The sequence below is a fragment of the Syzygium oleosum genome, unplaced genomic scaffold (genome assembly GCF_021117445.2).
Source record: "Syzygium oleosum isolate NSW1041296 unplaced genomic scaffold, Sole_v2.1 Sole_v2.05, whole genome shotgun sequence".
Lineage (NCBI taxonomy): Eukaryota > Viridiplantae > Streptophyta > Magnoliopsida > Myrtales > Myrtaceae > Syzygium > Syzygium oleosum.
Window position 1 is genome coordinate 13,500,385 of NW_026607489.1, and position 23,893 is coordinate 13,524,277.

The 23,893-nt window shown below is 42.3% G+C and overlaps 3 protein-coding genes across 9 annotated transcripts; 2 read left to right on the forward strand and 1 right to left on the reverse strand.

The window, feature by feature from the left end:
* Nucleotides 1-627: 627 nt before the first annotated feature.
* On the forward strand, nucleotides 628-5,938 carry LOC115661467 (kinesin-like protein KIN-14Q). Of its 7 annotated transcripts, none has more exons than XM_056311858.1 (16): nucleotides 628-912; nucleotides 1,024-1,101; nucleotides 1,241-1,300; nucleotides 1,413-1,819; nucleotides 1,916-2,126; nucleotides 2,207-2,283; nucleotides 2,359-2,473; nucleotides 2,547-2,645; nucleotides 2,737-2,913; nucleotides 3,007-3,292; nucleotides 3,502-3,663; nucleotides 3,774-3,989; nucleotides 4,082-4,119; nucleotides 4,305-4,468; nucleotides 4,602-4,727; nucleotides 4,875-5,938. In XM_056311858.1, exons 1-16 carry the CDS (start codon nucleotides 831-833, stop codon nucleotides 5,700-5,702), a joined length of 3,126 nt encoding a protein of 1,041 aa, XP_056167833.1. In that variant the 5' UTR covers nucleotides 628-830; the 3' UTR covers nucleotides 5,703-5,938. The 7 variants fall into 7 exon arrangements, with proteins under 7 accessions (XP_056167833.1, XP_056167830.1, XP_056167831.1 ...); XM_030583744.2 differs by having other exon boundaries at nucleotides 629-912; nucleotides 1,226-1,300; XM_056311855.1 differs by having other exon boundaries at nucleotides 628-1,101; nucleotides 1,226-1,300.
* A 129-nt stretch (nucleotides 5,939-6,067) lies between these two features.
* LOC115661468 (endoplasmic reticulum oxidoreductin-1-like) lies at nucleotides 6,068-10,474 on the reverse strand. Its single transcript, XM_056311860.1, has 10 exons — nucleotides 10,191-10,474; nucleotides 9,634-9,768; nucleotides 8,783-9,041; nucleotides 8,285-8,395; nucleotides 7,944-8,062; nucleotides 7,441-7,545; nucleotides 7,135-7,337; nucleotides 6,774-6,897; nucleotides 6,497-6,690; nucleotides 6,068-6,395 (listed from the first exon to the last, which is right to left on the reverse strand). The coding sequence occupies exons 1-10, from the start codon at nucleotides 10,371-10,373 to the stop codon at nucleotides 6,386-6,388; spliced, it is 1,443 nt and encodes a 480-aa protein (XP_056167835.1). The 5' UTR covers nucleotides 10,374-10,474; the 3' UTR covers nucleotides 6,068-6,385.
* Nucleotides 10,475-21,569: 11,095 nt separating this feature from the next.
* On the forward strand, nucleotides 21,570-23,380 carry LOC115661462 (serine/threonine-protein kinase WAG1-like). The gene has a single exon (XM_030583739.2). The coding sequence runs from the start codon at nucleotides 21,644-21,646 to the stop codon at nucleotides 23,156-23,158; it is 1,515 nt and encodes a 504-aa protein (XP_030439599.1). The 5' UTR covers nucleotides 21,570-21,643; the 3' UTR covers nucleotides 23,159-23,380.
* The last annotated feature ends 513 nt before the right edge of the window (nucleotides 23,381-23,893 follow it).

Sequence of the window (23,893 nt, forward strand, 5' to 3'; positions counted from 1 at the left end):
TCTGGAACATTGATTTTTGTTTTGAAATTGACATGAGTGATATGTTTTTACTGATTCTTAAACGATAAAACATTTTGTAGTCATTATGAAATAGTTTTGATGATTAAATTAAACGGTAGAAACGAATATATGAATTGCCATCCCTATTTGAATGACAGTGAATTCGAGATACACAAGGAAGAAGGAACAAATGAAAAGAGGAAATGTTATTTCTCCTTACACCCATTTCATTCGAGTTTTATTTTGCTCATTTTTTTGCGGCTCTTTAATTTTCTCATCGTGCTTATAAATATTGACATACCAAATAACACACGTAGATGTTACTCTACTCGAAACTTATAAACGAGTGAAAATTATAAACTAGAAATACTAAATTACCAAGTAAGAAAAGGCTGCTGTTATTTGGCAAAACAAATTGGCTAGCAGCATCAAAGAAGAACTGGCGAGAGAAGGTTTCGTTTCGTTCAGCAGCGTCGGACGGTCAGATTCTAGCCACGTGGACAATCCCTCCGCGTGGCCAAAGAGGACGGGAGGAGGGGGGGCCCACCCGATCATTGGACCCGCTTCGGGACTTTCAAATTTCAAAAAAAAAAATTCCCCAACGGTCAATCACGACCCCTACTTCCCTTTATCGTTTGCGCGTGACGCGATCAACGCCTTCCCGAATGGGAAGATCTTGCCTCCTACCCTTCTTCCTGATCTCCATCATCATCCATCTCTCGAGTAAAGAAGAGATCCATCCAAAAAGCAGCTTCGTTTCTTGAACACCCTTTTGATTGCTCATCATTTTCAAACGGTTCTCCGCTCCTTTTTGCTTTTTCTTTGATCCGATGGAAGACCATCAATGGGGTGACCCGCTTTTGCTCACCGACGTTTCTTGCCAGCAGCAACAGCATTCCGTCTCCTCTCACAGTGAGTTTTCAACAACCCCCGAAACTAAATTTCCATCTTCTCGATCTTCGGAACACTTTGCATTCTTGCTCCGCTCCTGCGATTCACGGGATCCGCTTGTTAATGGGCTAGGCATTTCGAATTCATCCTCCGCCAGCTACCGCGTTTCCGAAATGGCGGGTCTTGATTCGCGTTGCGATTCTAATGACGGTATATTTTTCCTAGAGTTTCATCTACATTTTTACAAGTGGGTGTTTCGAATGTGGCCATCCGCTCAAAGTTTGATAGTTATCTTTCCCTCCCTTTTGAGTGCTTAAATGTTTGCTTGATATAGATGTGGGTTGGCAAGATCGAAGCGTCGAAACAAGCTGTGTAGAAAAATTTGGCAAGCCGGCTGCTCATGGTGCAGGTGACTAAGAAAGGAAGAGGAGTAACTCTTGCATATTTCTGCAATGAATGGTTAAGCTGACTATTTTGTATGGGATCGTAGTGCAGTCGATCTAATTTATGGGTTGGTGCAGGTTCTTCGATGTTGGGGTTTTCGTTGACCTCACCTGATCTGGTCATCTGTGCCGGTTCGCCGGATATTCCCAGCAGCAGCGGATTTGGAGATTCTCCTGTGTTCTTGGATAAGAACAACTGCTCACAGAATCTGGAGCATTCTATTGAGCTTTCACTGGAAAACTGCATTCCAGAATCTGAAACCAAAGTAAATAGCAGAACTCCAGTTGTGAGGTTTTCGACAGTGTGTCAAACTTTTAGTCAAGTTTCGTCTCCTGAAAGCTCCTTCGAGCTTCCTCCACCGCCAATGAGTGAGGACCTTGAGATGATTGGCCCCCTTCCTGCGGTACAAACCAATTCGGGCTCCCATAGTGTGACCGCGATTGGCACTGAAACTGATGGAGCGGCAAGACCTGACTTACCTGAGGTATTGCCTCTTGTGAATTTTATCCGTTCAGCTATATAAATGACCAGACTGACAAACTAGGTACTGACTGGAAATTTCTTAATTAAATTCGTTGAGGACGATGGCGGTTGCGAATTTGAAGGAGAGCTCCAGGAGTTAGTGAGGAGCTACAAAAGTCAAAAAAAGGAACTAATGGAGACAAGGAAGGCAATGGAAGAGCTTAAAAGAGAGAATCAACTGAAAAGCAAAGAATGCCAGGAGGCCTGGAAATCTCTACAGGAGCTTCAAAATGAGCTCATGCGCAAGTCAATGCATGTTGGGTCCTTGGGTAGGGAAAATTTCATTTTATCTGTGATTGTTGTAATTTCGAGAAAACTACTTGAGTTTTTCATGGACTTTTAAATGCAGCTTTTGCCATAGAGGGACAAGTGAAAGAGAAGAGCAAGTGTTTCTCTTCACTTAGAGACTTGACTAGAAAATTGAAGGTATCCAATTATTTGAGATGTGATTTTGGGTAGCAAAACTATGGTTTTATCATATTGAGAAAGTCAATTTGGCAGATTTTGAAAATGGAGCAAATTTCACTTTCTGAGGAGGCTTCAACGTACAGAAAGTGCCTTGAAGAAATGTTCCTTGAAGAAATGAAAGTTGTTGGCTGCACCATTCAGTCCACAAGTGAATTCCCTTCTACTCTCTCCAGCTATGCTTGTATTGCCGTCATCTTCTTCAACATCTTGTTTTTTGGCAGTTGATCAACAGACTAAATCACATGAGGATCTCATGATAAAGTTAGTTGAAGGGTCTAAACAACGAAAAGAACTTTACAATAAGGTTTTGGAGTTGAAAGGTTAGTTACTACTTTATCCCAACAACTATTGAGATCAAAAGGAAGCCCAGAGAGTCACCTCAATTTACACCTTGGCTTTTCTTACTTTCAGGAAACATAAGGGTGTTCTGTCGGTGTAGGCCTCTTAATGTTGAAGAAATTGACGCGGGAGCTTCAGTGGCAGTTGACTTTGAATCTTCAAATGAAGGCGAACTAACTATTAAGTCAAATGGTGCTTTTAGAAGGAACTTCAAGTTCGATGCTGTCTTTGGTCCCCAAGCGGATCAAGGTAATAAAATATCTGAAAACAAAGGGAATATTCCTAAAAATTTATATTAGAATTTGGCAATTGTTTATTATGTCTTCTGCATTTGTCATGTAGCGGATGTTTTCGAAGATACAGCTCCATTTGCCACATCAGTCCTAGATGGGTACAATGTTTGTATATTTGCTTATGGTCAGACTGGAACCGGAAAAACTTACACAATGGAGGGAACCGAGACAGCTCGTGGAGTCAATTATAGGACTCTAGAGGAGCTGTTTCACATAATCAGGGAGAGACAACAACTTTTTCAATATGACATTTCTGTTAGTGTTTTGGAAGTCTACAATGAACAGATACGAGATTTGCTTGTCCCTGGAAATCAGCCAGGAGTCCCTGCAAAGAGGTATGCACATTAATAAGATATTTATCGTATTAACCTTAAGATTTTCTGTAAAAATGCAAATTCTCATTTAAATTCTACGTTGATTGTAAACTGTTCCTTAGTCTTTGTGTAATCAGACATTCATTCATTTAATTGTCCTTCATTGTGACAAAACTTGAGAGAATAATACTTGGGATCTCTTAATTAAAGTAGCTACCTTTCTTGGCTAGGCTTGAGATAAGACAAGTGTGTGATGGAATGCATCATGTACCTGGACTGGTTGAAGCACATGTAAGCAACATGCATGAGGTTTGGCAAGTTCTACAGACAGGAAGCAATGCTAGAGCTGTTGGCTCAACAAATGCTAATGAGCACAGCAGTCGATCTCACTGGTCTGTTCTTTCTCCTATTTGTTCATCTCCTCAATAAGCATATGCTGATTATACATTTATGGATACGTGGTGTAATCATGCTCACTCCAAATCGTGGTTCTTTTATCTAGCATACATTGCGTGATGGTCAAAGGGGAAAACTTATTAACTGGAGAATGCACAAGAAGCAAGCTGTGGTTGGTGGACTTAGCTGGAAGTGAGCGGATAGCAAAGACAGAAGTTCAGGGAGAACGGCTCAAGGAAGCTCAAAATATCAATAGATCTCTGTCTGCACTTGGTGATGTCATATCTGCTCTTGCTACAAAAAGCCCACATGTTCCTTTCAGGTTACAGAAATACCTGTTTTAATCTTTTCGAGTCCGGCATGCCATTTGTACCTGATTTTGTCCTAACTTTTTTCTCCCATTTATTTGTGAAGGAACTCCAAACTCACCCACTTGCTTCAAGACTCTCTAGGTACCTATTTTACATGAAAAGTTGGCATTAACAAATTTAAAATTATTTGGCAGTAGCAGGGCCAGTAGTTGTGATAGAGCTTGCTTTTGTGTGCTCAATGTAAAGTTACCCTATTGCAAATACAATTAAGAACCGCGAGTTTCAACAATAGAAACTGAGTAACGTGAGAACTTTCTGTTTGTCAGGAGGAGATTCGAAGGCACTCATGTTTGTGCAGATCAGTCCTAATGAAAATGACTTGAGCGAGACTATATGCTCACTAAACTTTGCCAGTAGAGTTAAAGGCGTCGAGTTAGGTCCAGCGAAGAAGCAACTTGATGCTGCTGAATTTGTCAAGTACAAGCAAATGGTAACACAGATGTCCTGACTTACAAGTTTAATATACAAAGTCCTCTCTTTTTGCAGGGGGATGTGGTCCATATGGTTATGCATGTGTTTGTCATGTCACTGACTTGAATTTACTGATGCAATTCAAATGCCAGGTTGAGAAAACAAAGCATGATATGAAGAGCAAGGATTTGCAAATTAAAAAGATGGAGGAAACAATATATTGTCAGGATGCAAAAATTAAAGAAAGAGACCTTAAAAACAAGAATCTGCAGGAAAAGGTATAAAACTGCACTATTGCCTACTTGTCCAAGATAAGCTTGTCTGCTCACAACATTATGCATGTTTTCTTCTTGATAACTGTTGCGTGAAAATTTTGTGAACAAAGTTCTCAAGTTTCCGATCATTTTGATACTTCTACTTTGCAGATAAAGGAACTTGAGTCTCAGCTTCTCGTAGAGAGAAAACTAGCTAGACAGCACGTAGACACAAAAATAGCAGAGCAGCAGCAGTATCTGAAGCAGAAGGAGGAACAAAACTTGCAGACGAGGCCACCGCTCGCCAGTCGCCAACTGGGGAGCATCAAGGAAACCACGAGTTTCACAATAAGCAAAGACCAAACGAATCTCAGTCAACCCCTTGCGGATGATAACAGCTACGAGCCCGCATTAGTTCTCCCTGCTTCAGATGGTCATGCCAAGTACAATGATTCCATGGAAAAAGAGAACATTCCTCTCGTACTTGGACAACCATTGCTTCCAAAGAGGACAGGAAGATTCTCTATCTGCACGACAGCACGGCAAGTCCCCGTGGCCCCAGCTCCAAGGCGAAATTCTTTGATTCCATTGCCCTCGGCACCGAGTTCAACAACCCCTTGCCCAGCTCCATTATTGCCTTTAGAGGAATGTCTGCCTGAAAGGAATGAATGCGAGGACGGATCCGAGATGAACTGTTTGCCAGAGAAGATCCCCTGCCACAGTCCAAAAGGAATCCGAAGCGGGGGTAAGAAATTAAGCAGCGCGTTGCGAAGGAGCCTTCAAAAGAAAATGCATATGAAGTCGCCGATGAGAAAAGTTGGAGTCAATGTCGGAATGGAGAAGGTTAGAGTTTCTATTGGTAACAGAGGGAGGATCGGCTCGAGAATGTTCTTGGGAAGTAACAGAACAGCTAGAACCAAGGACATCCAGAATAAACAGAGTCATAGAGAGAAGGAGAGAGGATGGAACATCGGCACGGCGGGAAGAAATATCATTTAAAACAGAGACTATCGAGCTTGAGCTTGGCTTTTGTTCAAGTCTTTCGTTTTCTTTTATTTCTCATTTTCTGGTTGGTGCTTTATCATCCATGTTCTTGCACTGGCTGATAGCTTTCTTTATGTACAGAGCCACCATGTCAGGCAAATTGTTTATGATTCTCTGTCGCATTGCTGTACATGAGTTTCTAGATGCTACAGCAACCTTACACGGAGATTTGGTGAACAAGATTTGGCGTATGACAGTAGTGTTAGCGTGCGTTGTGTCTCCATGAACATATTTGATTGAGGCTTTTGATTCATGTAATCATCTTGATGCCGGGTTCCTAAGTCTTAGTTTAGATGACAGTACACCAGCCACAAAGTGAGGATCAATAGCCATTTAAATTCAGCGGCAAAATCTGAAAAATCAATGAGGCTACACTTGAAAATTGGCTTTCGATCTTGCATTTTATTTCAAACAGAAAATCTACTCAATCGCTCAGCTCTCGCAGTAATGGGCCGTCAAAGAGACTGTACATTGCTACATCAGCTTTCGCTATCCTAGTGATCGTCCTATATTTTCTCTGTGTCTCAGTTTTTGCTCTTGAATTCTCCTGCTTGTATTTGAATCGGAAGGGGGGTTTGGACAACAAGATGGTCAATATCAATCGACACTAGACACTGTCCAATGCTGGACGAGAAAGATCAAGAGAATCTTGCAAAAACCTGCCAAGCAACAGAAAATTAGTTTAGCAATCCTCAACATAAACAAAATGGCAAGCAAAATTAGATGATGATAATTGTGTCGAAAATCACATGGAGTACCAGCCCCTCGGAATTAATTTCCATAATCCATGCCATTTGGTCATGTCATGTGCAGCTGGATCAGAATGCTGCACTTTCCCAAGCTTCTCTGACAACATCCCCCTTTCATGGACAAATTGGACAGATTCGGAGAGCCGATTGAGCAGATTTACAAGAGCTATCACTTCATTTCTTTGCAATTGCACCTACAAAAATAGAGTTGGTCATGAAGATATGAGCAAGTGGGAATCATTAATTTGAGAAAATTAAGGGGCGTGGAGAAACCTACTGATGTATCCGGTTGGTTTTGACTGTCAACCGAGAAGAGGATCTTTAATGCAGTTCCAAGGCCAAGAACCTGAAGCTTTCCCCACAGTCGACACTTCTCACAGCCCACACAATCCATCAACGCACTGCAGTAAGGTCATGTGACGGAGTGTTTACTATGGAGAGAAAAAGAAGTTCTTTTTTCCTTTTCAAGGAAGGGGCGGGTAGATGAGGTTCGTGGGGCTAGTAATAAGGCGGGAAAGGCATGGTGAGAGGCTATGCAAGGCCTAATGCCACGGGAACAGTACCATCTATTGACTAGGCAACCAACCCTCGTTCTCAAACTTGCAACGTTCTGTCAGCTTTAAAAAGTTGAAACTAACCTAATATTTCTGAACTGCCTCTGAAGTGTCTGCCTCAATTGAGGTTCACTTTTACCCTTCCACAGCTTAGCCTCGTCAAACGGAAGAGGACAAGCAGCTTGTAGTTTGGGATTATAAAGCAACTGTTTCATTAAAACTAACGTGCTGGCATCCTTGGCAGGATTACCAGTATCATACTCTGCCACCTCCAGAAAATTAGCTGCCTAAGACACAAATTAAATATAGGTTACACAAAAGACAGGTCTTAGCTAAATGACAAAGGATTGAAAAGGAAGAAGGCCATGCGGATTACTATTCATCACTCACCTTAGTCACAGCACGAAGAACAAAAAGGAATGTGAAATACAAGTTTCCAACACGATCAGGATACCGCACAACACGATCATACATCACATCCAGATTTTCACCCCACTGAAATAGCAGATAGAGATGTCAGCTAAGGCTTTGAGCAGCAAACAATCCATAAACATTGCAAAACATTTTCCATCAAAGAACCAATATGATCATATGATACATACATATGCTTCTGGAAGATGTCCAATAAGAAGGGCCATAAATCCAGCTTATTGTTGCTAAAGATGTGGGTTTCCATTTTCAACTAACACAAAGAATTAGCCAGAACATGAAAGCTTGCTGGCTTTTTACAGCCTAATATTACTATTGAATGCCTTTAGAGGATCATGAATGCATAAGATGCAAAACAAAACAAATTTTCAAAGAAACGGTCCTGGTTGTGTGAATGAAACACTTAGGAAGAGAAATTTACTAATAGAGAGAACAAAGTAGCAGGGACGTCATGAAATGCCAACCATATTTGCAGCTTCATCTAGGAGGTAATCAGCAGCTATGTGGATTGATATCGAGGAGTGAAGACCAGAGATCAATTTGTATAACACCTTTTTTTCCTGACAAACCTCTCCTGAAGTATCTGTCAATAAACCATTGAATCTCATAATTACCGCAGACATGATTCAAATGAGCAAGGAAACATCAGATGACTGTCACAATAACAATGGTATTGGTCCACAAAGATGCAAAATCACCATGATGTTTTCAGAAGCTAAGGAAATTGCCTTTCTAAAACATTTCCAAAATGATGATGGAAAGAGGACAAGATGAATGGGCAATGTGCTATCAGCAAGGAACTCACACTTTGGACAATTCTCTGAGTAAATTGCATCCCATATCCTTCTAGCTGATGGACCTGTATAGCCGGTGTAACGCTCTGGGTTTAGGAGAAGGTTAACATATGTCATCTCACCTGAAAATGAAAATTTTTCAATATCGCCATCCACTTTTGAACAAACTTTGCAGATGAAGGTAACTTTGATTTTGAGGAAAATATCATATAGAGAAGCTGGGATTAAAATTTAGAAGCCTCGGCACATCCAATAAACAAATTTTGATGCATCCTAGAAAGACTTGGAACGGCCAAAGCAAATTCTACGTTCATGTTGCTAGGCTTGTGTGTAAGTATGCAGATACTTGCCGTCCCCCAAAGGAAATAAAAATATAAAATCTAGACCACTGGGGAGCAAGAAAGGCAAATGATAACTTCAAGCAACTGATGCCCAAGATTAAACAGTGTGCATTTGAAAAAAATAGTCATTTACTATTATCTGTGCACTCAAAACAAACTGTCACTTACTATTATCTGTTTCATCATCACTAGTCCAGGGGTTATCTGCTTCGATCCATCCTCTAAAAGTTCTACTATCCAATGTGCGGTCAACAATGGCTTGTGGCTTTCCCTCTTGACACTGTAAATTGTCAGATGGGAGATTGTGCTTCAAGGAGTTCCGAAAAGGCTCAGGAAATTCATTTTCTGGGCATTCACAAACACTGCAATCTCGCAAGCGGCACATACCATCATCAGGCCAGAAAGGGCAGTCACACCAAAGTTTCACCTAACATATGAAAGAGCACATAACATGAGGTCCAACAAGGGAACAAACTCACAAAACATATATATTCCATTAACCTTATGCAGGAAGTATAGGAAGCATATATGGGCCACAGGCCGAGTTCACTTCAAGCTGGCACATTGTGGTCAGTTGAACTGCAAGCAAACCATGCACCTAAAAGTACATATAAGTAGTACAAGTCCAATATGATTGTATTCATATGCAAGGATGAACACATGTAGGTTAGAAAAATTGGTTACTGCTTTGAAACGACATCCGCTCTTATATGGGTTACCAAGTAATATTTTCTTTTCCATTTTCCTTTTTCCACATCAATACTCATTGATCAAAGATCTTTTTCCCTTGCTACCATCATTAGAGAAACATGTTTTTTTTTTAATAGGTCATCTTTACAAAGTTTATCTTGTACTTCAACAAAATATTTTTCACCCAATTGATTCCTCTAGCACACTGGCGTGATCAAATTACTGGTTTCAGTAAATAAACACATTAAACAGCGAGAAAGGAAGTATCAACAACATGTGATTGTGATGTAACGCCTCTTATAGCTGCAGAGACAAGAGACTTCACAGACCTTAAAGTATCTGAAAAAAGGAGTTCTAACAAGCTCCCGTAGCAGAGGATGCAAAACCTCTCCATTTAGACTATCCACCGTCTCATACTCGCAGCAACAGTCCTCAACAACGCCAGTATACTTCTGCTGCACTTCCTGCATGCGCAACAACGAAGCACAAAAAGTTAAGCAACAAATCGCACAGAACGGACAATCGGTTCACCTCCAATCCAAGCCAATCCTTCCCTGTCTAGCTCGCGACACAGTCACAGTCCCAATCGAATCACGACTCAAACTCGAATACAGCAACACCAACGGAAACGCACGATTCAAAACCGGCACAGGAGCATCGGAAGACAGTGAAACGAAAAAAAAAGAAAAAAAAAAACGATCGCGATTCACGTAACCGCAGGATCTTTTCACCTCCAGCCACCACCGCGCTCCGCCTACTCCTACCGGCGCGACGGGAAGTCCCGTACTCAAACGGCGAGTAAAGATCGGTCCACGCAAGAGCAAACGAGCGCGCGCGCGAGCGAACCGACCGAACGACCGGAAAGCGAAAGACGAGAACGGCGCACCTGCGGGCAGCGACAGGAGCGATCGGTGAGGAGGGCGACGATGCTGGCGGAATTCCTGGAAGACACCGCGGCGGCGATCAGCACCGAGACCAGCGGAGCGAGCACCGCGCACGAGCTCCATCTCCGCCCGCTCCCCTTCGCGCGATCGGCCTTCTCCGCTCCGACCTCCGCCGCCTTCGCCATCTCGGTATCCCTCGCCGCCCTGCAGGAAGAATCGCCCCGCCCCCTCCGAGAAACGCTGCGCCTCTTTCGGTGGAAGGAGGCCGGAATATGGAAAATTTAATAATAATAAAAAAAAAACGGCCCAAAAAATTCAATTAATTGCATCCGTAACGATATTGATCGGGACTGAGAGCAAGAGCCAAGCCTGTCGACGTGGTCTGAACGATGCATGTAAGGTTGCGACATGGGTTCGAAAAAGCGCGCGACACGTGGCGGGTTGCGGAGGCGTGTAGCGACGTGCCGCGAGTAGGGTAACGGAAAAGATAATTTAATCGTCGAATTGAATAACCGACAAAATTAAAAAAAATAATTAAAAAATCGACGGATTGACAATTTCAGTGTAGCACGTGCCACGCGGGAAGGTCAACGCGGGAGCGAGTTCTATAATTTCGGTGACGTGCCGGGACCAATGGGAGCGCGAGTGATTGAGACGCGCGCGCGCAGCTTCTTCTCCGTAGTCCTCCGCAACTTCGTGCGACGTCGTTGCGTTGACCTGGGCCGACGTCACTTCGGGCTCTCTTTTCTGGTCAACGAGGACGGTCCCTTTCGGTTCGGATTAATTAGACTCGGCCCGCCGCATCGAGCTCTCTCTTGCATTCCGAGCATATTACGAAAATTTTATTATCAGAATTTTGGCCATTTATCTACATTTTTTTCCCTTTAAACTTACTTTTATCAACATTTTATTATTTACGGAATTGATTTCCCAAGGAAACTACAGGGTGCAGATTGCACCGTTGCTCTACCTACCAACGGTGCTAACGATGCAGTTAGCTAAGCATTCTCCTTTTCACTATTGCCGCATCGGTAAATTTTCTAAAGACCTAGTAATGGCACGATATTATTGGGGTCTAGAGCTGGATGCCTCGCTCATAGGAGAGAGCATGTGTGCTAGGGTAAAACCTAAAACTTGATAATTGAACTAGTAGAAACATTCGATTTCAGATTTCAAAATATGTAAGATAGGTTAGGTTCTAAGAATTAGGAAACCTATTACGACGTGTAAGTTTTAGGTTCTAGGTAGGTGGAATCTGGAATCCGAAACAAGTTTTTGTGTTCTTTGCACAGTCCTGCGGTATTTTATAACGTCCGATGAATAGTGTATTATCTTGAACCACTTCCATTTATGATTTAGACTTTTATTTGGTTAATATTTTATATTTTTCGTGTGTCTAAATATAAATTGTTGTCAGTGGATTGTAGTAACAAATAGTAGTCATTAAAGGTGATAATTCATTACAATCGTTCAATTAATAATGCAGATGGAACCTAGGTAAATCCTAAAACTGACCTTAGAACTTGTGACAGAGTAGGTTCCAAGTTCCAAGATATGCATGATAGGTTCCAGATTCCAAAAAATGAGGAATCTGTTCCCACGAGTAGGTTTCAAGTTTCAGGTGGAACTTATACGAAACCTGGAATCGCTTACTCCTACTCGCTCAGATCAAGAAAATCAAGAATTCGCGCTAATGTTTCAGTTATGTCAACTAGATTGCTTTCATCTGACCGGCCACTCACAGTCACGATCAAATCATCGCAAGGATCCCATCATTGATTTCACGATTTTTCTTCTCCTTCTTTTTTTTGGTTTTTTTTTGTTTTGGAAGTGGAAAATATGCTAGGAGAGTAGGTAAAAAAGCTTGAGGAGGGGGCAATTTTCCAAGTGCAAAGGTGATGGGCCATGTCCACATGTCACCGGCAAAAGGCGAAAGCCCATTTGAAGATGGGCCTACTTGCAACCGAGGAGAGCGCATCTTCTCTTTTTCTGTGGTCAACAAAAGCAAACAGGTTTGTAACACGCCAATCACATGGATGACCTTGTCCAGACACTGATTCTCTGGCTGTTTTTAGAGACACGAGAGGCAGGAAAGGACTTGGAAACTGGAGAACCAGAGGCATATTCTTCCGAACGGAGCCATGGGAGGGTCGCCATGCCCGGAGCGATTCACGTTGAACTGAGCAATTTGAGTTTTGCATGGCCCAGAACACGAAGCATGTACTCATGAGTTCAACGACTCCAAGCAATCCAACAAACTATGAAGCAACTCATTAAACTTATGTTTAGTTAGGTCATGTTCTCTTTCCGGATCTTTGGGGCTAATGCAAAGATGAAATTGCAAAATATTCTTATCGTCTGATAGGTGTCGTTATCTATTATTTCCACGGCTACCTGTAAAGTTCAAGCTATCAAACTACACTATGAGGATTGCACTTTATATTGAATACATGCGATGCGTATGCGAGAATCGTGAAACTTTAGATGACGGGCAAGGGCAATGTTGGGTGTTGATGTGACCCAATATGTCTAAATGCCCGCTTACGGTCTACCATGTTACTTAGCATAAAAACTGTGTAGATCAATCTTACAAAAATTTGCACTCCGTGTAATGGACTTCACCTGAAAGTATACTTATTCCGGGATCACCGGCCCAAGTTTCTTGGCTTCTATTCAGATCACGAGGATATGATTTATCTCTCCTCCATCCTCTGACTTCATTACCTAAAAAGAGTGGTTAGAGAAAGAGAGAGAGAGAGAGAGCAAGAGACAGATGAATGATAACTGAAATAACTATGCAAATCAAGTTGTGGAAGTTGTGGGCGTCTGCTTCCATTGCATGGTGTGTAGGTTGTGTGCTGTTGGCTTGGACTCGTTCTAACCCCTCTTCATTCGGGAGCCTAACGAAGACGCCACCATCAATCAGCATCTCTCTCTCCACTTATAATTTGCTTGTCGATTTTGACTTATGCATCGCATGAACGATCCAAACAGAAGCTTCAGCCAACTGTATCATCTGCTACATTATTACCCGATTTATTCCCTTTTTATTCAGGCGTTCCTAACTTGGCATCTCTTGATTCCATCTTTATAATCCCCAATGCTCACTATACCTGGTCCATGCTCTATCTCTCTATATCTCTCTTCCCAAATGCGTTCTTGCACACCGAACAAATCACGTTTCGGTAACGGTAACATTCACGTCGAACCTCGTCGGTTAATAAGACATGCACCCCACACATGTTCCGCGTTATGATCGACTTGACTTATGTACTATATAAGATATTGTCTCTCATTAGGTTGAAATAGAAGGGTTCATTTTTTTTTTTGTTGGCATGGGATCTAAGTTAATGATTAGGAGTACTTTCTAATGATAATAAAACATTTGGAGCGGATCGATGCATGTGGCAATGTGGAGAGGTGAGAGGAAGGCTTGGGGGCACCAACATAAAACTTATGTTTATTAATTGAATCCCCAATGATTAGGGTTCAAGGCCCCCAAGTTCATTTGATGCAGTCGATTTGTGGATGGATACATTGCATCCGGAAGAAGCTGAGACTAGAAACCGGAGGATGTCTTGAGCCTAGCTTCTTTTTCCGGTGCATGCATTGTACATATGTACACATTCACGACATTGCTACTCTTTGAAAAGCTTCAGATGATGCCCCCCACGTTGGACAGGATCCTTAATCTCCATTTGTTGTCTCCTTATGACACTCCAATCATCCCCCTCGTCGATCCCCACATGCAATTGTCCATTGAATTCGTGATCTAATACATCGCGGTTGAGATTGTCAGGGCACCGATCACGACGCCGCATGGAAAGAGAGAACCCTTAATTTCACGATGCTTCGTTCAAGCATAGTCTGGTAGGATAGAGCAATCTGCGATATCGTTCTTCTCCTTCACTATCAATTAGCCACATCACATTGCTCGATGGCTCGTACCATAGATCGATTTCGGAGTTCGGAGACATGGGTAGAGCCCCCTTTTGGGTTAGTGTTCATTGAATGCCTTATTATTAGGCGAATTGCCATCATTTATCCATTGGAGAACGAGCCCTAAATCAAACTTTACATGTTATATGACTTGATTGCGGGCCTCAGCTATGGAAGGGGAGGCTCATGCTCATGAAAATTAACAAAAACAAACACTACACATGGGGAAGTCATAAGAACAAACATGGTGCCATGTCCATCGCTGCTGTCACGTGCTGTTGCCACAGGTCTGTGCTCTAAAGTGCAATCATGCACGTAGTTTATAAACGAATTAACTCAAATGAATTGTCAAAGCTTGCATCATGTGATTTAGTTTTTATATTTCGATATCGAAAATTGTAAATATAGGATCATCATCAACTTTTGTACCTAACAACTTTGTAGCCCATACCTTACTGTCGACTGCATTAGGATGAATGTCTTCAGCGGTTCCTTCCTCGTTGTCGGCAAAATTCTATTGTTGAATTCTACAAAAATACAATTTTTTGTTCTAAATTTTGATAAGTGTTGGTAAGTGTCAAAAAAATATTGATAAAAATATAAACGGGGACTTTTTTTTCCATGTGACTTTATAGTAATGAGAATCGTACTAAATACATTGATGAAACCTACCATTATGCTTATTCTATGTCTGGTAAGAGATTAGTAATATTCACCTATTTGTTTTTAATTATCACCAAACAACATTGTGATTATATTTTCAGCACTTAAAAATATCAGTTTTACCAAATTGGCCCTTAGTTAGCAACCCCTCACATTGACCAACTCTTTTTAGATGTTACCAACTTAAATTAGAGGGGTTCACCAACTTTTCTCTCATTAAGCTATCACATAGCATTAGGTTATCGATTGTCATTTGAATTTAGTGACTAAAATTCATCTTCTTGACTGGACAGTACATTTGTCTTAGTTTTCATAATTTTACGACATAATTCCCTCCAAGGGATCACTTCAAAAGTGGATGAGCAATTCTCATCGAATGATTAACACCTTATAACAATTAATTTTCACTTTTATACTTGTTTTCCAGAGATGCGATCCAACATTACTTATGATCAACACATGATGGACGAAAGTACCAGGTGGGGGGAGTGACCATCGGGGAAGCAGGGACGAATGTCAGAAAGAAAATTCAAACGGCCTTTCGCAACATATCAACACGTGGTGATGGGCTTTCTGAGAAGCACAGGCGACTGGAAACTGCATGCGATTGCATTAAAAATTAAGGCACGACTAGGCAACTATACAAACGTCAGTTGATGATCTTTCAAACCATCTTTTTATCGTACCAATTATTGTCGGTCACTCGCCCTTTTCCAAAACGCATCGCGGTCGAATCACGTCGTTCAAAGTGAATTTCGTTTTTCGCAATTTGTTTAGGCGCAAGTCAGAAATCTGGGGCGACAGTGTGTGAAACCTTTTTGGAAGGTTCTACTGTCCACATTGGGCCGTGAAACTCAAAGCCTTCCTTGTCTTTTGTTCTTGTCCTGCTCTCCCTTTTGGCCTTGAAGGAGTCGTGATGATTCGCGAGGAACCTAGAAATTCAAACTTTAACGTACATGCCAAGCCTAATGCTCGCCTAATTGGTAATCTAAGTAGGTTTGATTAACATCTCTGTACTCATCCTCCCCTCTACCTAATAAACTCGATCTTTTGTCACACAGCTCATCATTAGCGTACATCTAAACCCATTTTTTGTTTTTTTTAATCATTGTGCATTCCAGGTGCCATCAATTCTACTACAAACGCACTCTTTTGTTTACTTAACAACCTGTTACCCCTCGCGTTCCGGATTGTCAAAACATGGTGCCAAACATTTGACTCTGTTAGAATAATTAAATATTAAACCACACCTTCATTTAACAGTTTAAGCCTTTAGAACAGTTGGTAGTAGTCTCACCAAATCTCACATGATATCAGAATTGAAAATCCCGAGTTCAAATCTTTTCAGGCCCTAATTACCTCTCTAATTAAATATGTCCACACTTAGTAATAGGTAAAAAGGCCAGACTAAGAGTGAGGGAGAAATATTATAATAATTAAATGTTAAACTACATATTTATCTTACAGCTTAAGCTTTTAGAATAATTGGCAATTGTCCCATCAAATCTTACATGCTCGTTGTTTATTGAATGTGTTTCATAGGTACGACGTACAGTAAGATCAAAATATGCTTTTGATCCGTGACTCGGGTGATGATATTAGACATCACATTTCATTTTCCTGATTTTACCCGATAAGGGAGGATGGGAGGACTTGCGTACTCATTCAACGTAGAGGAAAAAAAAATTAAAAAGAAAAGAAAGACAGAACGGGAGACCGTGCCTTTAAGGAAGTCGATCCTCTCCCATCTCTCTATTATCACGAGGAAGAGACAGATCAATAATTTCGGGAGGGCTTGCATTATTGGCAACTGCTCAATTAGCTAGGAAGGTGAAGCCACCATCCCATCACTTCTCTATCTAACAGTTGAAGATATAAATTTTACTATTTAAATAGCTCCTCGCGACATTATTTTATGGGGATTTCAAAAAAAAAAAGTCTATTTTTCCGGCCTTGTCGATCAGAATTCACATAAGATCCCTCATAAAATAAAATGCAATTTTTAAAAAAATTCGACGGGGAGCGACAATGTAGGCCCGATGCCAACCACGTGGCAGACAGCATCACCCTCCCTTTCACGTGGGTCCCTGAACTAAGAGCCGGGCAGATGCTCGCATTGGCCCATCACATGGTTCTACCTCACCCCATTTCTTTATTCTCCTTCCCTTGCCCTGCGGAGCAATAATAACATATTAATATCCAAGAAGATTTCTTCTTCATAACATTAAGATTTACTTGAGAAGGTTCCACTAAATTTCACCAAGAATTTTGTTAAGGAGTGAGTCATGGATACTTGCTGAATGACCAACTAAAAGAAACTTTTTCAATTTCCAAAACGTCGATTATCCCCGTAGCGTGCACAATCGATACCTTGAAAATCGAATCATTCAAACATAAAGTATGCTGACAAATGGTACTTAATAATAATAATGAAATATGGGAAACTCGATGGATAAATTGAGTGGCGAAACAATTTGCCGTTATGCCTCACTAAAGTTGGAGTCTCTGTTGATTCATGTTCCGTGCAACTTCTCATAAAGCTATGGCCATGCCACAGCCAAGCAAAATTCGTTGCAAATTCTATCCGATACGGATGGTTTGGCTTTATCAAGGGGCCAACCTAATTCGGTGCATGCAAGTCGGCTATATATATTTGAAAGGTATTTTGCATAACACGACTTGCGTTGTCAAAAGAATAAAAGAAACAGTAAAGTCGGCTCTATCATTCCCGACGTAGGCTCCGGCAACTTTCGGTTCCAATACCAATGAATGCGCAGAGAAGATGAAGATACAAGGCTCGTATATAATAATGGTTCTTGTGCCAACCCTCGGCCTCCATGGAGTTTCAACGTATAGATTAGTTGGGCTTGACTTTTGAAGGTCACCAAAGTCTTCGATTAACCTCATCATCAAGCAAACGGAAGCTTTCTTTACTTCGATAGTCCAAGGCAGAAGTAGTAAATTAGGGCACGTCGTCCTCAGTTGAAGTATGATACAGAGTGCTGTGATCACATTACTTCATGCGATGTTGGGATAAAAATATCGCAAGTGCCACAACTTTCATACGATCGCTCACTTGAGTATCATAACTTTTTTTTTTAAATCTTAAACCTAAAAATGAAGTGACACAATTGCATTAGATTTAGGACTTTTTGGATAATTCTCTCTTTTTTTTTCGATTACTTGAGTGATGTGACTTCTAAAAGACGTTTACGGTGCCATAACTTTCAATCGATCACCCGAGTACCATAACATTTTAAAAACATTCGCCCAAGTGCCAAAAATCCGATGTGGCAGAGCACTAATGATCGACTCAAAAGTTATATGGCACTCAAGTAATTGAAAAAGAAGTTATGGCACTTAAAGTGAGTATTATACATAGATTGTCGCACTCGTGTGATTGGAAAAAAATAGCTACGACCTCAAATGAGCGTCATACGAAAATTATAACACTTGTGCTTTTCTTTTCCCTGTGGAGTTTGTTTTCTTGGACCGAAGGCCGCAATAAATTGGGGTGGACACGGGAATTTAGATACGTTTGGTAACCATTCTGTTCCCGGAAATAATTTCTGCTCGGAAATGATTTTTTTTATTTGATTCATGGAAACAATTTCTAAGCATTTGAAGGCGTTTGGTAACTGCCCAAAATTTATATTCTTGGAATAGAAAAAGAATAGAAATACGTTTGGTAACTGCACAAAATTTCTTTTTATTAATAATATTTTAATGATATTTTGAATTTGTTAATATTTATTTCTTTTTTTCTCTTCCCCTTCCTTGGCCCATGGCCAGGGCTGGCGAGGGTTGGACCCTTGTCGACCCTGGCCCCTGGCTGGTTACCGGTGGTCGGCGACCGACCACAGGGCAGGAAAAATGAAGAAGACCAATTAAGAAGAAAAAGAAGAAAAAAATTCTTTTCCATTTTTAATTATTGTTCCCAGAATCATTAATCAACTTTTTTTATTCTTGATTCAGTTTCAAAACTGATTCTGAAAATAAATTTGTGCCCAGAAATAAAAAATTTACCAAATAAATTTCTATTATTTTTTTATTTCGAGAAATAAAATAATATAATCGGATACTGTTTGGCAGATTGCCAAAGAGCCCCTTAATAGCTCCATCTGCCCTCGAAGCGATCAATTCAATGAGTCCCCAGAAAGATATGCTTGCACTGGGGGCCTGCAATTTCTTTGATACGGAGTCGTTTTTCGGGACTGTTGAATGGATCGCAGAGTAGTAAATGAGTCGAATTATTCACTGATTCTCATCAGATCAGTCAATACAGAAGGAGTGGAGTTCCTTCCGCGGGGGGTGAGGACTACTGAGGATGAGGAGGACCATTTGGCTTTGCAGCTAGACATGATCTGAGCCGTCATTGAACGTGGTGAATAATCAAGCACCAAGGAGGGAGCTACAGCATAGGATGCTCTGTCTAGCTAGCTTGCTTTGCTAGCTTTCCCTGCGATCGTTAGTGTATGCGCTCGGGATTCCGGTGGAGGCCTCCGGTTTAGTCGGGTCTCTAGGCGCGCGCCTTTATAAAAGAAGATATGTGAAACGGAGGACTTTGCTATGTCATAACATGGAAAGATCGCGCGACAGGTCGCGACTTATCTAGAGCATTTGTACTTGGGAACGTCGGATGAACGTGCGATCGCGCTTTTACATGTTCTTAATGCTGAAGCCTTTGACAAATCTCGCATGCCTCCCAAAAAGCATGAAAGTAATGCTAGCTAGGTGTTAGAATGTGTATGTAAAGCTCACGCGCTAAGGTTCTAGTTCTTTCGTGAAAAATCAATAATCCGAAAAATATTTTCCCAACTTTAATAACTCTTATTGCTAACAAAAATATTTTCCTACCACTAATTAACAACAGCTTACGTGTAAACATTTTGGTGGATAATGAGAATTTTTTCGGTTACCTCTTTTCTAAGAGATATAAATGATCAAAATGAAGAAAATCCTTTCTAAATCATTGATTTTCGACTAAACAAACTGAGCATAAATAATTCAAGTGAACATTTAAATGGGCGGGTTGATTTTAATAATCGATGAGAACCCGCCACGTCACTTAATATAAAACTAATTTTAAACATGCATTTGCCCCTAAAACACACAAGCCCACGCTACAACCTGTTTACAACTGGGATGAGCTATGATGTCATTTTCAGCGCAGCAACTTAACAACTACGCTTCGACCAAAAAACAAAGACAAAAATAAAAACTTAACGACTACGTTGTATGAAAGTCATAGCTCGGTAAGTGCCAGTGTCGGGCGGTCGACTAGCCATTGCCTCTCGGAGATTTCCCTTTCTCAAGACTTAAAAAAGCGTAAAATAATTCAATTAATTTTTTTTTAAATTAATGTCATTTCAAAAAAAGTTTGTGCTTAAATAATGCTATTTTTAATTAATGTTATTTCAATTTACAGCTCCCGATGTAATAATGTACCGACGCGGCTTAAATTGAAAATTTTGGCAGCGGCCTCCTTCACTTCTCCGAACCTACCCGCCACCTCCTCCCAATTTCCTCGTTCCCCAAAAATAATTTAATTCGGGTCCATCCCTTGCATTCCTTTTGGAAAAAAAAAAAAAAAAAAAACAACCCATCTCTATTTATAATTAATTAATAATTCTAATGCAGGGCAAAAAGGGGAAAAAAGAAAAGCCCGATCCCAGTCAGGTCAACCTAACAATTTCTTTGTTTTCGTCCCAGACTACAGTTGGATCAACCAGACAGACCCTCATTAATCTCCTCGACCTGACTGACAACGAACTAAGCGGGGCCCCACCAATCACGTTTCTCAGATCGTACACGAGCATTGAATCTCACCCCCCCCCCCCCCCCGGGTCATTTTCCCACGAAGATTTCTTTTAGGGTTAATATAAAAAAAAAAAATCCCAAACACCCGCTACAAATTTACCGACAGTTAAATTGCTGATTTGAATGATATGTGACAATTGACGAATGTTTTAATTTGGGATTTTACCCTATATTTGTCATGTGTATATATATATTTTTGGTCAGACACGTGTATATTAATTTAATCCAATTTAATAAAAAATAATGGAGGATAAATTTGTCACAAATATATTGATTTGTGGTAAAATTGTTATATGTGTACCAGTTTGAGATTTTTTATGGTTAAAAAATTAATTTGTGATAAATTTGTCACGGGATATCAACCATTTCTTGTACAAACCGGTCTTCAATTCATTCACCGTACGTTCGAATTTTACAAGCAAACTGCAAAATGCATTGCCTCGACACATGATTGTGCAATCGGGACTACGCTTTGGCTAGTCCCCATGATCCCAAGGCGACATTTCGAAGTCCGTCACACATTCGACTAACGAAAACATGACGGAACCTTTAAAGCTCGTCTTTCGTAATCAATCTCCTTTGCTGTGATTCGGTAAAAGCCGTGATAGCATCAAGATCTTCCGCTAGGAAACCACCCGTCCATATATTATTATGGGAGTACACCCGATAATACGGGTACGATATAATTGATAATTCATATCGAAATACGTATACCAATTTTTACTCGAATGAGAATATACATGCGCAGATATGCAGCTTATTCAACAGTAGTAGAGTGACATTTACGGGACACATTTTGCTAATTAAGCCGATAAAAGTGAGGATTTTCCATTGAATCTCAGCAAAAACCACAAAAAAATTATTTGATTAATATAATGTCAATGACCTCTCTCTTACTCTCTCTCTTTCTCTTATATAAGTAAACCAACGAAGCCAGCCATAACTTCAGAATCGCAAGAAAGACGCCGAGCTTCGTCTGTCTCTCTCTCTCTCTGTCTGTTTCCCTTGCAAAGGCTCGATCCACGGCCCAGACATGGACGACGACAAGCTTTTCCCGTCGTCGGAAACCGACCTCGACCTCAGCTTCACCAGCCTCGCCTCCACCGCCACCACCGACCGCACCTTCGCCTGCTCCAGCGCTCGCAGCAGCCTCACCCTCAGCTTCAACGACCGCCTCTCCACCTCCTCCGCCGCCGTCGCCGCCGACTCCTCCTCCTCCTCCTCCGTCGCCGCCTCCCTCCACCACCGTCCCCACCGCCGGTCCGACCCCAACTGGTCCGCCATCAAGGCCGCCACCACGCTGTCATCCGACGGCCGCCTCCACCTCCGCCACCTCAAGCTGCTCCGGCACCTCGGCACCGGCAACCTCGGCCGCGTCTACCTCTGCCGCCTCCGCGACTGCGACTCCGCCAGCTTCGCCCTCAAGGTCGTGGACCGCGACTTCTTGACCAGCAAGAAGCTCTCGCACGTCCAGATGGAGGCGGAGATCCTCTCCGCGCTGGACCACCCTTTCTTGCCCACGCTCTACGCCCACATCAACGTCTCCCACTACACCTGCCTCCTCATCGACTACTGCCCCGGCGGCGACCTCCACTCCCTCCTCCGCAAGCAGCCCGGCAACCGCCTACCGGTCCAGGCGGTCAGGTTCTTCGCCGCCGAAGCCCTCGTTGCCCTCGAGTACCTGCACGCCCTCGGGATCGTGTACAGAGACCTGAAGCCTGAGAACATCCTCTTACGTGAGGATGGCCACATCATGCTGTCCGACTTCGATTTGTGCTTCAAGGCCGACGTGGTCCCCACTCTCAACACCCGAGCGGGGCCCACGTCGCCGAGGACGGCGAGGAGGAGCCGGAGGCTCTTCTCCTCCTCTTCCTGCCATTACGGCTCGGTCAAGCGTGGAGGAGAAGGGTTGAGGGAGGTGGTGGCGGAGTTCGTGGCGGAGCCCACCGCGGCCTACTCGAGGTGCTGCGTCGGGACCCACGAGTACCTCGCCCCCGAGCTGGTCTCCGGGAACGGGCACGGCAACGGCGTCGACTGGTGGGCCTTCGGGATCTTGCTATACGAGCTGTTGCACGGGACGACGCCGTTCAAGGGCGGGAGCAAGGAGAGCACCCTGCGCAACATAGCCTCGAGCAAGCAGGTCAGGTTCCAAGTGGCGGAGGAGCGAGAGGAAGCCGGGATGGCCGAGGCGCGGGACTTGATAGAGAAGTTGTTAGTGAAGGACCCGCGGAGGCGGCCAGGTTGCGCCCGGGGCGCGACCGACATTAAGCGCCACCCGTTCTTCGACGGAATCAACTGGCCGTTGATCAGGACTTATCGGCCACCGGAGGTCCAGGGGCTCGTGAGGAAGTCGAGGCCGCACACGAGCCTTGTCGCGAGCGTCGCGCCAAGTCACAAGAGGAGGCGTTGGTGGTGGAAAGGGCTCGAGTGCTTCATGAGAAGCAGTAAAAGATCTACGTCGAAGTACTATTGCTCGAGAAACCCAAACAGGAGCAACAGCAATTACTATCAATACTACGTTAAGAATAACAGGTCTCCTGAAATGTAACTAAACCTTTGTGGGTTCCTTGTTTTCTGAGAGTTTTCCACACTCTTTTTTATTTTGCTTTGCGAGCTCAGGATTTGTAAATCGGGTAGTGATGGCAACCAAACTTCTCCAAGTTTCGGTGGATGTATTTTGCTATGTACACATATGGACAGACAGATTGTATGGTTTGTATATGAATCAAGGTTACAAAATGAAGGGGTTTGAGTTTGTGATTTGTTTAAATTAGCCCATCTATAATCAATCGCGGTTGCATTATTATTATTCAGAAATCTGGAAATCAAGCCAGTGTTCCGCCTTTCTATTGGTTCTTAATCCAGATCTGGACCAATGGATCTTCATCGATGATTTCGATTTGCACAGATAAAGCAGTAATGACCATTTTCTCGGGGTAAGAACTTAAAAGAAGTCGTCTGGATATACGGTTCTTTACAGTTCCAAGTTTGGATACTTTTCATGCTTAGTCATGCTCTTTCCAAAAGCATCAAGCGGAAGACCAGAATATGCAATGCTGGTAGAACTATAAGCCAAAGCCGGTTTGTCTTGTTGATGTAGATGTGGAGTTGTAGCAGGAAAAATGGATATCTGATGTTGCAGATTTCGAGGAGGGAGACCGTGTTTCGATGTCGAATGCCTAATGACTGATTATATTATTTATCTAGTAAAGAGTCAAACAAGATGGTTGCGAAACGTTGTGTATGGCCAGAGCACAAGTTGGTGGGAGAGAAGACTTATCAC

Bases quoted from the DNA above. Each gene is read 5' to 3' on its own strand.
- LOC115661468 (XM_056311860.1), bottom strand. From the start codon at position 10,373: ATGGCGAAGGCGGCGGAGGTCGGAGCGGAGAAGGCCGATCGCGCGAAG. The intron at 9,769-10,190 runs GTGCGCCGTTCT...TTGCGCATGCAG, and splicing joins GCTCCTGTCGCTGCCCGCAG to GAAGTGCAGCAGAAGTATAC. The intron at 6,691-6,773 runs GTAGGTTTCTCC...CTATTTTTGTAG, and splicing joins AAAACCAACCGGATACATCA to GTGCAATTGCAAAGAAATGA.
- LOC115661462 (XM_030583739.2), top strand. From the start codon at position 21,644: ATGGACGACGACAAGCTTTTCCCGTCGTCGGAAACCGACCTCGACCTC.
- LOC115661467 (XM_056311855.1), top strand. From the start codon at position 831: ATGGAAGACCATCAATGGGGTGACCCGCTTTTGCTCACCGACGTTTCT. The intron at 3,990-4,081 runs GTTACAGAAATA...TTATTTGTGAAG, and splicing joins AGCCCACATGTTCCTTTCAG to GAACTCCAAACTCACCCACT. The intron at 4,469-4,601 runs GTAACACAGATG...TTCAAATGCCAG, and splicing joins TTGTCAAGTACAAGCAAATG to GTTGAGAAAACAAAGCATGA.